General features: G+C 32.8%; 2 protein-coding genes across 2 annotated transcripts in view; both read right to left on the reverse strand.

The window, feature by feature from the left end:
• Positions 1 to 13538, reverse strand: part of LOC125853235 (receptor-like protein Cf-9) — a 333480-nt gene that overhangs the window by 71866 nt on the left and 248076 nt on the right. The gene's annotated exons all lie outside the window — the stretch shown is intronic.
• LOC125853242 (receptor-like protein Cf-9 homolog) lies at positions 4561 to 7121 on the reverse strand. The gene is made up of 2 exons (XM_049532907.1): positions 7034 to 7121; positions 4561 to 6986 (listed from the first exon to the last, which is right to left on the reverse strand). Exons 1-2 carry the CDS (start codon positions 7119 to 7121, stop codon positions 4561 to 4563), a joined length of 2514 nt encoding a protein of 837 aa, XP_049388864.1.

The raw sequence follows: 13538 nt of genomic DNA on the forward strand, positions 1-13538 counted from the left end.
GGAGTGTTGTTTTGGTGATAAATCTGCAGGTATGAGCTGCATATGATAACCGTAACGGAATACCTCATGTTATGTTGGTTGGGTATATGAACAATGTCTCGCATTAGAAGTTAATAAGAAAAAGAAGATGTGTATAAAGTGAAGTGATACTCTTAATGATTGGAGACATTTGGAAGAAAATTGTGCACATTTTGCCCAAAGACAACGATATCACACTATTTTAAGAGTTTCTTCATTAAGAATTTTGTGCAATTGATGTCGGTTTATTTTAACAATGTCTTGTAAATTGGTTTAGATCTGCAGTTCTGGTGACCGCCCCTATTTTTGGGTGGTCTTTAATTATTATCCCTCAATCGATGGACTTTAATTTTTACCCCTGCTTATCATTTAATGGAAGTTTGTGTAACACCGCAAAGAATTTTTTTGAACTAAGACTCGAGCCGTCCTTCATGTGGAGTGAAATTTTACCGAGGAATAAAATTTCTTGAGTGTTAAGTTAAGGTCCCTAGATGTAGCACATTGAGTTCCAAGAAGAGTTGAATTTGGAAATAGTCATTTTTGGAAAGAATCTGGAAAATTTGGCTAAGTATGGAAAAAAAAAAGTGAGTTTTTTGTCAACTTTGAGCAGTCATAACTCCTAGCTCAGAATGATTTAGGAGAATTTACAGTTATTTCTGGAAAGCCCTTGGAATTATCTTTCCAACGCCACCGAGTTTTCTTGATTCCGAGTTCGTATGAGTGAGTTATACTCTTTGGAATTTGGGCTGTTGGCACAGTCGCACAGTGCAGTTTGTTTAATCCGAAAATTTTAAGGGTATTTTGGTCTTTTCCCTAATCATTTCTTTGGGTTATATTGAGGTGTTATACTGATGTTTGGATCATTTTTGTCCCATTTTAAAGAGTGAGAGTAAGAGTGAGAGTTAGGGCTTGGAAGATAAGAGAGAAAGAAGAGGAAAAGAAGAGGAGAAAGAGAAGAAGAAGCTAAGGATCGTCGTGGATTTTCGTCAGGGGTTATCCCTAATCAGGTATGTGAGTTCTTTAGTGTGGGTTGATCCTTTCCCCCACACACCAAGCTCATTTTATGATTTGAGAAAATATTGGATTTGTTGTTGAAGTTGTTGAAGTTGTTGAAGTTGTTAGTTGTTGTTGATGTTGTTAGTTGTGTTGTGGAAGTTATTGTTGGTTGTGGGACATGATTTGGTTGTGTTCTTGAGTTGAAATCTATTGTATATTGAGGGATTTTATGATCCTTAGTGTTGGTTGGTTCATACCCCCACACACCAACTCGTTTTTAATTCCAAGAAAAGATTTATTTTGGTTGTTGAAGTTAGTTTCCAATTCTAAAAGTCAAGAATCCCTCTATAACATGTGATCAAATACCTTGAATTCATAATTCCAAGTCAAGTGAAGTTAGTTTCCAAGTCAAGTGAAGTTAGTTTCAAAGTCAAGTGAAGTTAGTTTCCAAGTCAAGTGAAGTCAAGCTTAGAAGTAAGTCAAAACAAGTCTTTAAGGTTTTCCAAGAGTCTTCATTGATCGTTTTAACTTCATTTTAAGGCTCAAGTTAAGTAAAGAATGAAGAGTTCCAAGTTAAGTTAAGAGTTTCAAGTCAAGTAAAAGTATCGAGTTTCAAGTTAAGTCAAGAGTAAAGAGTTTCAAGTAAAGTAAAGAGTAAGGAGTTGAGTTCATTTCTCAAAGTTATTAGGGAACTATGTATTCCCAAAGAAGTTTTAAAGAAATGTTTTTACATTTAAACAAGGTTGGAAACTGAGATTTCCAAAGACCTTTCGGGCTAGTTTTTGAGTAATTATCTCAATCAGCAGGAAAGCATATGTTTTAAAAACATAAGAGCCAGTACATTTTTGGGAGTAGTATCGAGCACCGAATTGGGGGAGCGTACAAAGAATCCATAGCCCCCATAGAACCATGTTAGCCACCATGAGTAGAAAAGGATCATACTTTTTATATGAATCATTTTCAGATTATACTAGTGGATCCATTAGGCAGTTCAGGTCTTATATCTTTGGCCGGGTATAAGATGCTCTGGCAGCGTGAGGTCGATCGTTGTATCATCACTATAGCTCTTATGTGATGGTTGTCGGTTAGAGAAACTCCCACAACAGTTATTATATTTTTATACACAGAAATTATTGTATTTTATATACATCAGTTCAATTGTATTTCTATATACATCTCAGGCTTATTGTATCCTTGTATACACATAGAGTTTATAACATGTTTTAAACAGTCTTTCTTTATATCGCACTTGTTTTAAATTGCCTTATATTGAAAGAAGTCAGTCAGGTTGAGTTGAGTTGAGCTCAGTTATTCAATAGTTGAGTATCCTTGAGTTAAGCATCTTTGAGTTGAGTATCTATCTTTGAGTTGAGTATATATCTTTGAGTTGAGTATCTGTCTCTGAGTCCAGTATCTATCTTCTGAGTTGAGTAAGTTTGAGTAGTTTTGAGTATTCCTTGAGTTGAGAAAGTTTGAACAGAGGTAAGTTATTCAGTTTATTCCAGTTTTTCTTCTAGCCTATGTTGTTTAGCTTTCCAGCTTACATACTCGTATATTCCACGTACTGAGCCATTTGGCCTGCATCTTCTTATGATGCAGACACAGGTATTCAGGATCATCAACAGGAGATTCGTTGATACATCCAGGAGTTCCAGTTAGCTATGACAAGCCTCCTTGCTTCTGGAGGATTTCATTTACCTTTCAGTTGTATCAGTTGTTAGGAGGTCGTGGGTCTTGTCCCGGCTTCCATCTTTATCAGTTAGAGGCTTCATAGATAGACAGTAGAGTTTCAGAAGTCTTTTCATTTATTTTGTTAAATGTTTTGAAGACTAAAGTTGCCTTTTATGGCAAGTTGTATATATATTCTATTATACAGAGTTTTCTTTTGAGTTAAAGATTTGTAAAGTTGAGTTTATAAACTCTTATTCAATTTTAAGCTCTTGTATGCTTAAGTTAGTCTTCTGCTTGGAGTCAACCAAGATGAGGGTTCGCTTGGGGACCAGCAATGGTCTTCGAGTGCCGGCCACATCTAGGGTGTAGGCTTGGGGCGTGACAGTTTGTGGGTCAAAGTACCCTTAACTATGACCTAGTTTCGAGTACTTTTTCCTTTGTCCGGCATAGGTTGTGTAGTATCTAATTCGTAAGGCAAAAGTTTAGATAACATAGGTTTCGTAGGAATAAGTTATGCCTTGCGTATTCTGTTTCAAAAGGAGCTCAGTTCAATAAGAAAATATTATGTTGGAAAATTAGAAACTAATACTTCAACATGTTGCATAAGCAAGAAGCTTATTATTATCTGAAAAGAAGAAGAAATCATCATCAATTTGATTCGAGCTCTGCTATTAGTGTCCTAAGTATTATCCTTATAGTATGAGGCTTTGCATGTATTTTTAACCATTTGCTGTAACACAGGTATTTGATGCGATGGAGCAGGTTTGCACATGGAATGCTATGATTTCTTCCAGCTTGTGCGTGTGCCAAGCTTGTCGATTTCGGGTTCTAATTGTTTGAAGCAATGTCACATGAATTCGGACTTGCAGCTAAAATGAAGCATTATGGTTTTGTGGTTGATCTACTACAGGAAGCTTATGACTTCATAAAGAAGATGCCTTTATTTTGAAGCTGATGCTACTGTCTTGGTGCTTGTAGACTTGGTGGAGCTATTGAGTTGGGAAATGAAGTAGAACAATTATTGCTTGAGTCGCAACAGAATCATTCTGGGCGTTATGTGCAACTCTCAAGCATTTATGTTGGCGCAGAGAGGTGAGAAATAGCAATGTTATATCCTGGAATACACAAGGTTCCAGCCCACAGTTTTATTTCGTAGAGTTGATAACTGCAGCAGCTTTTATTTGTAAATTTTTTGATGAGCTAACTCTGTAACTACACAACTCTGCCATGTGCATCGTGATTCTTTTGATAATCAAGAAATCCCCAAGGGCTGGTGGCACACATTTCAGCTGTGATGAAGTCATGACTCATCAAATTAAGCGGTTCTGCTGGATTTCTTCTTAAATGTGATATCTGGTTTCACCACTGCTAGGATTTAAACCTTAGTATTCAAGGTTACGTTGTTTCTCCAACCTTTTAACGGCTACACCAACTCTATTGTATTCAAGTTATTATATATTGATCAATATCGAGGAATACTTTTTCTATTTCAAAGTACGAGAATTTGGAATTGTTTTAGCATTTTTAAGGCAGCCTATTTTTAATGTGCTTTCTATTGTTATTCCAGTTTTCTAGCAAATCGTCTCATGTATTCTACTGTTATTCCAGTTTCCCTTTTGACCCCTTTTCATTCTATGAAATTCTATGGTTTTTCCTCGCAATAGAATATGCTAAATTTGTAACAAAAATTTTATGAAACAAAACACAAACACTTTATGAAACATCACAAACTATGAAATTAAAAGCTTTTATCCTCATCCCAGCAATGCAGTGGACTTGAATCCTGCAAATTTAAAAAATGAAGAATTAAAGTTAAAAAGCTTCAAAGATGAAGAAGGTAAAAAATTGATGGATATGAATTAAGGAGGTTACATACTAATGTCTTTTCTTTTGCTTTTTCATTCTCGTAAGAATTTTGTGTTCCAATTCTACATTCATCCTTGAAAACCATGCTGGATATTGAGTTGACAACATTATGTATATTATGGACAGTCCAATAACAAGTCCACAACCGTAACCCATGAGAACCGCCTGCCAACTTATTATTGCTGAATCTCCTTCTTCTCCTTCATCTAGCCCAACTTGAGTTGTCGCTTGTGGTACCCCTTCATCACCACCACAATCTTTTGAGAGTGGCAATCCACGTAACCCATCATTCCCTTGGTATGAACTATTGTCAAACGTATCAAATTGTTTTCCTTTGGGGATGCATCCGACAAGATAATTGTGAGAGAGATTTAAGACTTCAAGTGATGTGAGGGATGCAAGTTGTTGTGGAATTTCTCCGCTGTTTTTGTTGGATGAGAGATCCAATGATTCAAGTACAGATAATTGGTGCAGTGATGCTGGTATAATACCTTCCAAGTGATTATGTGATAAGTTCAACGTGCGAAGCCCAATGAGATCTCCAATAATGCTTGGGATATGACCTTTAAATCTATTCCTTGAGAGATCGATAATCATGTATGTAGTCAAAACTCGAGGAAGTTCAAGATCCAGTCCCTTTGTTGTCACTATCAAGGAATTTGTGTAATAATAAGAATCTATATCTGCTACATACTCTCGGGTTCCTCTGTTCTCACTAGTTATTTTCATGGCTTCAAATTTCTCAAAAAGGCCCATTGGTAAATCTCCACTAAATCCATTGGAAGAGAGATCTATGACTCGAATTTGAGCAAACAATTTGTCAGTCCTAGAATCTTTTATAGGGCCATAGAATTTATTTGATCTCAAGTTTAAAATCTGCAAATAAGGTAGGGCTCCCAACCATTTAGGAAATATGTCACTCAACTCATTGTTACCTAAATCAAGAACATTCAAATATTTGCAATTGATCAAAGATTGCGGAACTTTCCCCTCTAGCTTATTCCCGTCAAATTTAATGATTCTAAGATCGTTTCCAATACTTAAAGTTGTATTAATTATCCCACTAAGACTATTGTTGCTTAAATCTAAAATCATAAGTTGACTCATCTCACCCAAACATAGTGGGATTGTTCCCTCCAAATTATTGCTGCCCAAATCTAGCATATTCAGTATTGTCAGATTGCAGATGGTTGAAGCAATCTGTCCACTGAGATTATTGTGCGAAAGGACAAGATAATATAGATCACGCTGGTTTAGGAGTGACTTTGGAATAGGACCTTGCAGCTGATTTTGTTTTAGAGAAACTTGTTCCAATGTTTTAGACTTGAACTCCTGAATGTTTCCACTGAAATGGTTATCATTCAAGTCCAAAACAAATAGTGAAGGGAGGGAGAATATCCAGGATGGTATAGTCCCATTTAAGTGGTTTGATGACAAGATGAGTGCTTCTAGGTTTTCCATACCACTTACATTAGAAGGAATGGGACCTGTTAGGGAATTGACTGAACAATCTAATAATGCAAGTTGCGTCCAGATTCTGTTAAAGGATAAGAACTCAAGTTTGCCGTTAAAGTTGTTATTTCTAAGTGATAACAACCTGAGCTTTCCAAATCTAAAGAGATCAGAAATTGGTCCTTCAAGATGGTTATAATCAAGGTTCAATTCCTCTATGTTGGTGAGATTCCATAGAGGTTTAGGAACAGAGCCTGAGAGATTACAATAAGCTATGTGCAATGTACGCAGTGAAGTTAGATGAGCAAATGATTCAGGTATCCTACCAGTAGCATTCACACCACTGAGATATAACTCCGTGAGTGATGCACTGCTATTCCATTTGGTTGTGGGAAACTTAACCGTGAGCTGGGGATTGTCCGATAAATCAAGAGATTCCAAGTTGGAAAGGTGGAAAACATTTTCAGGCAATATCCCATATATCTGCGTATCTGAAAGTCCTAGATTTGTCAAATAAGAAGAGAAATTCAGAGGAATAGTGGAAGAGATGTTTACATATCTAAGGTTGAGCTCTCTTAATCGGGTCATGTTTTTAAGGAGCAGTTCAAAATTGTGAGGTCTGAATCTTAATTGACTACTCTTGATACTAAGAACGTGTAATTTAGAAAGACGAGAGATATCTGCTGGGATTAGACCTGAAAATCTTGAATTCGACAAATCAAGATGCGTCAAACTAGAAAGCTCACCAAATTTAGGTGAAATGAGAGACCCAGAGAAATTATTACCAGACAAATCAAGCCTTTTGAGATTGGAGAGTTGAAATAGGCTACTATTGGAATGAAACTTGCCTTGAAGTTGGCTGCAAGTGAGGTTGAGCTCAATCACTTCTCCTGTCGTCTCATCACAATAAACTCCATCCCATGAACAACAATCTGTGCTCTTGTTCCACGAAATAGTTTTTGGATATGACTGAATCCATTGGCCTGTTATGTCGACACAATAACTAGAAGCATCATGACTTATTATAAACATGTGCACAAATGAGGTAAGGATGAGGAGAAAGAAAGATGGCAGAGGAAGGGAAATAGCATAAAAAATACAAGGTTTACGTAGCCCATTGTTGCACTAAAATGTTCAAAAAACTCTTTGTTTTCTTCCTCTATTCAATAGCTTTTATAAATGAAGCAAATAAATTCAAATTTAGTGAGGTCAGTTGTATATGCAGAGTCTTTGGTGATGTTCCAATGAAAAAGAAAATTCTATAAGAGTATTAGTTGGTGTATAGAACCTTGACCAAAACTATTTGTCTCTGTTAAAAAATAATAATTGGGGAATCTATGATAAATTTTACAAGTAAATGAGTGAGAAATAAATTTGCCAATTAAAATAATAAATCCAAAAACAATTTTTTCTTAAAATAAAAATAAAAATAAAAATATCATGCTCAATTAAGGTTACCATAATTAATTGGCTTTAAATGATGTGATGGTATAATATCGGCAAAATGTGTGAAAACGTGCGGATGTTTTGTGCACCGAACTCTCAAAATAAAAGGTGTTTTAATCACTAATATTATGTCATTCAATAAGAAAGAACGAACACTTTATGGAATCTGTAATTTTCAAAAAAATTAAAGAATTAAGTAAAAATTATTTGAGGTAACAAACATTTGTAATTAAACTAATGAGAAAAATCTCAAGTCAATGCACAAGTCATGCACAAAAATCCAAATGTAAACAAAAATTTTTATCAATGGAATCATCACAATCACAACTTTCTGCAAGTAGTCCTAACCCAACGATTACGTAATGTGGAATTTTGCTCCTTGAGAATATTATCTTCTGACCCAATTATTACGCACTGTGGAATAATTCTTCTTGAGAATACTAGCTTCTTCTTTTTTGGTTTGTCATTCGGTATCTGATACACACATTGAAGTCCGACTATTTTAAACTAGTATCGCGCACCGTGTAGAGCCCCATTCGGTGGAGGTGGAGGAACGCTCTCTACCAATGATTTTTTTTATACCCAAAGATCAAACATGAGACTTTTGGTTAAGAGAGGAGAAACCGCATCCATTGCACCACATCCGTTGGTGATGACAATATTAACTTTAACAATTGGGAACAATTAAATCAATTTAAATTGGGAGAAGGCATAAGTACCCCTTGAACTATAACCGAAATTACAGGGACACACCCTATATTTATTTACGGAGGTCCTATTACCCCCATTAACTTTTTTCTCTATATTTCTTTGCACTTTATGTGTTGACGTGAAATCATAACTCAATTCAATTGGCTACTGTAGTTTTTTTTGTTTTTTTTAATTTTAAAATCCTCTTATTTTATTTGCCTTGTTTTTAAAATAAGTGACACACATGATATTTTTAATTTTTCTTTGCCTTATATTTAAATTTTCTCAAACATACGTAAATACGTTTTTTTTGTTTTTTTTTTCTCCTTTTTCCTATTGGTTTTATTTATATCTTTTATTTTCATTGTCTTTCATTTGGATTTAGATTTCAAATTTAATTCCAAATATCTAGTATTAATATAAGCTAATTTTGAATGGATACAAGAAAAAGTGAAGGAAATCAAATAAAACATAAAAAAAATTAAAGCATTAATTTAAAGGAATTATTTTTAAAAAAATATATAACTGAGAATGTCAACTTTAAATACAGGAAACAATTACTTATAATCAATTAAATTCTTTTCAGAGCGAGAATAATCTATAAGAGTATTTATTGGTGTCTATGCCTTGAAAAAACTTTTCACGCCAATAAATCAAAGAGAGATTGATTATTTAGGATAAGAATACATTGATTGGTATATACACCATAAAAACAATTTTTCAAGTTAAAAATCCTTTAAAATTTTGATTGGTTGGGATAAGAGTGTTGCTTGGTGTATAGACCTTGACAAAAATTCATTTTTTATTAGTTAGGATAAAATTGTTATATGGTTTATGCACCATATTGTATATTAACTTGACGATGATCAAACTTATAATTTAATAATTCTAATAAATTTACATATTACCAAGTCAATGCCCGAGTTGTTGCAAAGAAAAGTTCAAATAAAAACTACAACAGAAAAATTTTATAACAAAAGTGGCTCGTATAGACCTTTACTATAGTAAAAGTGGCTCACATTTATTCCTCTCACTATAAAAGTGGCTCACATATACATTTTCATTTAACGGAAGTGGAAAAAATAATTTTTAATTAATTTTTTTATTTTTGATTTTAGGGCAAAGGGGTAAATATACCCCTCAACTTTGCGATTTCGAGCAGAAATACTCCTCGTTAAAAAGTGATGCATATGTACCTCGGTCGTATACCAAATGATGCATAAATACCCTCATCGTTTAATAAATATGTACATTTATCCTTTTCATTAAGATTTAAAAAAAAGTTTATCTTAAAACTGATTTTTATATTCCAAAAATACCACATGGCTTAAAAAAATAAGGAAAAACTACATAATAAGACATACTTAACTACCATATATTTATTATAAAAAAAACTACCATATATACATATTTTACCTATAGTTTAAAAATATTTCTTATGATATCACTTTTTAATATTTATACCATATGTTTTAAAAAGTTAAATCAGATACACAAATACTTTAAATATAGTATTGAATAATTATCTTAAAATTTGAACTCCTTAATTAAAGGTACTTTAATAATTCAACATCTCTCAATCTCCTCCGTCAACAATATCTCCACCCCTACCCCCACGTCCTCCACCATTTTTTCTCTCTTGCTTCATCCTCTCAACTCATAATTTCTTCAAAATATCTATCAAAAACGATTTATGTTCATCCTCTCAAAACATAAATGGGAATTACTCATAATCAAACATCAATTGCTCCATACTAAATAATCGTCAGAACTATTCAAACTAAACAATTTCACAGCCAAATTTTGCAAATTCTACACACACAAAAAAACCCAGTAATACTCACGAAATCCTATCAACAAGAAGAGCGAAATCGGAGAAATCAGAATCATTATCACTGATATATCTAGACTTGGCATCAACATTACTACTTTCCTAAAAGTCACTCACCATAGCAGCCAAGTCAGGTTCACTCTAATGGCTATAACAACCGCCGTTGTCGACATTGTCACCTCTGTTTAGCCAATTTCCCCCGCTTCCACCATCAACGACTATGAATTGTGTCTAAGTCTAAATATCCTATGTAACTAGTATGCTTCTTTCATGTATCTGATGTAGTATTTTTATGTATCTGATCTTTATGTTAATGTATCTAAGCTTTTCAATGTCTTGTATTTGTTTTCTGTTAATGTATCGATCGAAGTCGTTAATGTTTTGTATCTGATTATCATGTTAATGTATTTGATATGTATAGGAATATGACTATTGTGAAAACAACTTCACCATCACAGTTTTGATCTGGAATAAAAATGGCTATTGTGAAAGAATAGAGATCAAGATTCGAAAAAAAAAATTGAATTAATGGAAAGAAGAAAATTTTATACACTTTTTATGTTTCTCAAAAAAGAATGAACGAAATTCTTTATTTTTGGAATTTTTTTTTGAAGTTGTTCCATTGCAAATCCTCAAAAGTTGTTTACAATAGTGAATTACTCTATTTATTGAACAAATCGGTTATAATCATTTAATTCAAACGCTTTAAAATATATATCTCGGATTTATGTATCTGAAGCAACTCGATACATGTATTCGACCACTAAAATCTGGTACATAATGTAATATTCCAAACTATCGTGAATATCAGTAATTAAGTCCTAAACTAGTAAATTTTTTGAAAGATGCCCAAAAATTAACTCATTCATTTCGCACCCAGACTCTACTCAATTAAAAAAAAAATCAACTCTTCATATATCCAGACCCGATCCAAACTTATTTTATGACAAAGTAGAAAAAGAATTGAGTTTTTTCTCTCAATTGGGTTGAGTCTAGAGGTATAAAAAAGAGGCGAGATAATTTTTAAATTTAAAAATTAGTATTATAATTTTTTTCAACTAAGTACATAAATATGTTAAACAAAGGGGTAAATATGCACAATTTGTTAGATGACAGGGGTATATATAAGCATCACTTTTTTAACGAAGGATATATATGCTCTAAAATCACAAATTTGAGGGGTATATTAGCCTCTTTTCCCTTGATTTTTTTTTAAAATTATGCAGGGGTATTTATGATCCTTCTCACACATGATTGTTTTGACTTATTTCATTTTTTCTTTCATTTTTAGTGTAAAAATATTAGATAAAAGAAAGAAGTGTGAATGGAAAAAAAATAAGAAAAGAATTTAATACTATTTTTTCGCCTACATTGTAATTTATTTCTTTTATCTATAAAAAATTGGGGCATCTATGATAAATTTACAAGAAAGTTTGTTAAAAAGTATATTTACCGTCAAAATGATAAATTCAAAGTAGTCCTTGAATCAAAAAAAAAAAAAAACCGTGTGAGAAGGAGCAAATATGCCTCTACAAGAATACTTTTTTTTTAATCTAAAGATTTTAAAAAATAATTTAAAATTAATTTTGTTAGCTCCCGTTAGAGGAAAGACCGGGTATATATATGAGTCATTTGTGTAATAATAGGGGCATATATGAGTCACTTTTATAAGTAGGGATATATAAAATCTAAGTGATAAAGTTGAGGAGTATATCAAGCCCTTTATCCTTTAATCAATTTAAATATTAGAGGGAAAAAAAGGAATAGTCTATAAGAGCGGATGGTGATGTATGAGCCTTGACAAAAACAATTAAGTTGAAAATTCAAAAAAAAAAAACTTGTTTAGTTATGATAATAGTGTTAACTAATATAAAGACTTTGACTTAAAGGTAAATAATAAATCTAGTCGAAAATCACTTTAAATATTGATGGAACTGATTTACGTCCTAGAAAGACAAATACAGTGAACCATCAAGGAATGTTATGTATGGATGTAACTTTAATGAACCACAAATTACGCAAAGAAAAATCTACTATTGTTCTTTAATTTGGAGTAGTCAATTTTGAGGAGCCCATCTAGTCACTTTCACTCAAATTTTGAATTGTCAACTGTATATTCTCAAGTCAATGCACGAGTCATTGCACAAGAATCCAAATGATTGTTGAAAAATATCAAAAGTTCCAAATTATTAAGTCAAGTCATCACATAGAAAGTTATAAATGAAAGTTACTACACAAAATCATATCACTTGTAATAATACAATTTTGTTTGATACCTTATCGGTCTAAATCATCACAATTCCAAGTCTCTGCAAGTATTCTATACACAATTATTATGCACTGTTAATCTTATTTATCAAATAGTACTACATATAACTATCCAACACAATACAGAAAAAATCACCCTTTGAATATTATCTCAACAGTAGGAAACAATTATCAAATCAATTTATATTCTTAAAGGAGAAAGAAAAGTGAAAGGGAGCCTTGGAACCATAGTAAAGTTGTCTCTATTGTGAACCACAAATTAAGCAAGGAAAAATCTACTACAGCTAATCAAGTCCAACTGGCTCATCTAGTCACTTCTAGTCAACTTTTGAGTTATCAATTACGTATCACATTTTTTGGTGATATTCCATTGAATAATTTTTTTTAGACTATTATGAAAATAGTTGTACTAACACAATTTTGTTTGATACATTATTAGTCTTAAAACGCCGTAATCCCAAGTCTCTACAAGTAGTTCAGACCCACATTGTTATGCATTATTAATCTCATTTGTCAAATTTGTACTATCAGACATAATGCAGAAAAATTCACCTTGAGAATATTATGTCTACCAGTAAGAAATAGTTATTAAATCAATTAAAGTCTTAGAGAAAGCAAAGTGAAGGGAGCTTTGGAACAACACTTAAGTGTCTCTGTGTGACGTCTAGGTCACGTGTTTAAACTTTTTAGACCCTACAAATGCGGGATGCTTTGTGCACCGGATAGCCTCTTCTTTATTAAAGGAGAAAGAAAAGTCTATAAGAGTGATAATCGGTGTATAAACTTTGACAAAAGAATCAACAACCACCCCAAGTAAGAAATAATTATTTTATCAATTTAAATTCTTAAAGAAAAAAGAAGAAGAGAAGAAAGAGTCTATAGGAGTATTAATTGGTGTACAGATTTTGTCAAAAAATTTAATTAGTCAAAAAAAAGAGTAATAATTGGTGCATAGATTATGAGAAAAAAACATTTCAAGTTAAAATTCCAAAACAATAGTGATAGGTTAGGATAGAAGTGTTGGTTGGTGTATAGACCTTTAATTTCCAAGTTAAAAATGCCGACTTTTTTTGTCTTTTTTATAATCTAGAATTTGATTTGATAGTCTTAGTGCGTTCTGTTAATTTTGGAGATAAAATAAGGTGTGAGTCACGACAGGATGCTTTGATGTTATGCTTGTTGGGTGTACAAATTAAGTCCCGCATAAGAAGTTGATAAGAAGAAGATATGTTAATGATGAGAGACATGTAGGGGGAAAGTTTTTCTCAAAACGGATAATATCACACCATGTTAAGAGATT

Source organism: Solanum stenotomum, chromosome 1, assembly GCF_019186545.1.
Source record: "Solanum stenotomum isolate F172 chromosome 1, ASM1918654v1, whole genome shotgun sequence".
NCBI lineage: Eukaryota > Viridiplantae > Streptophyta > Magnoliopsida > Solanales > Solanaceae > Solanum > Solanum stenotomum.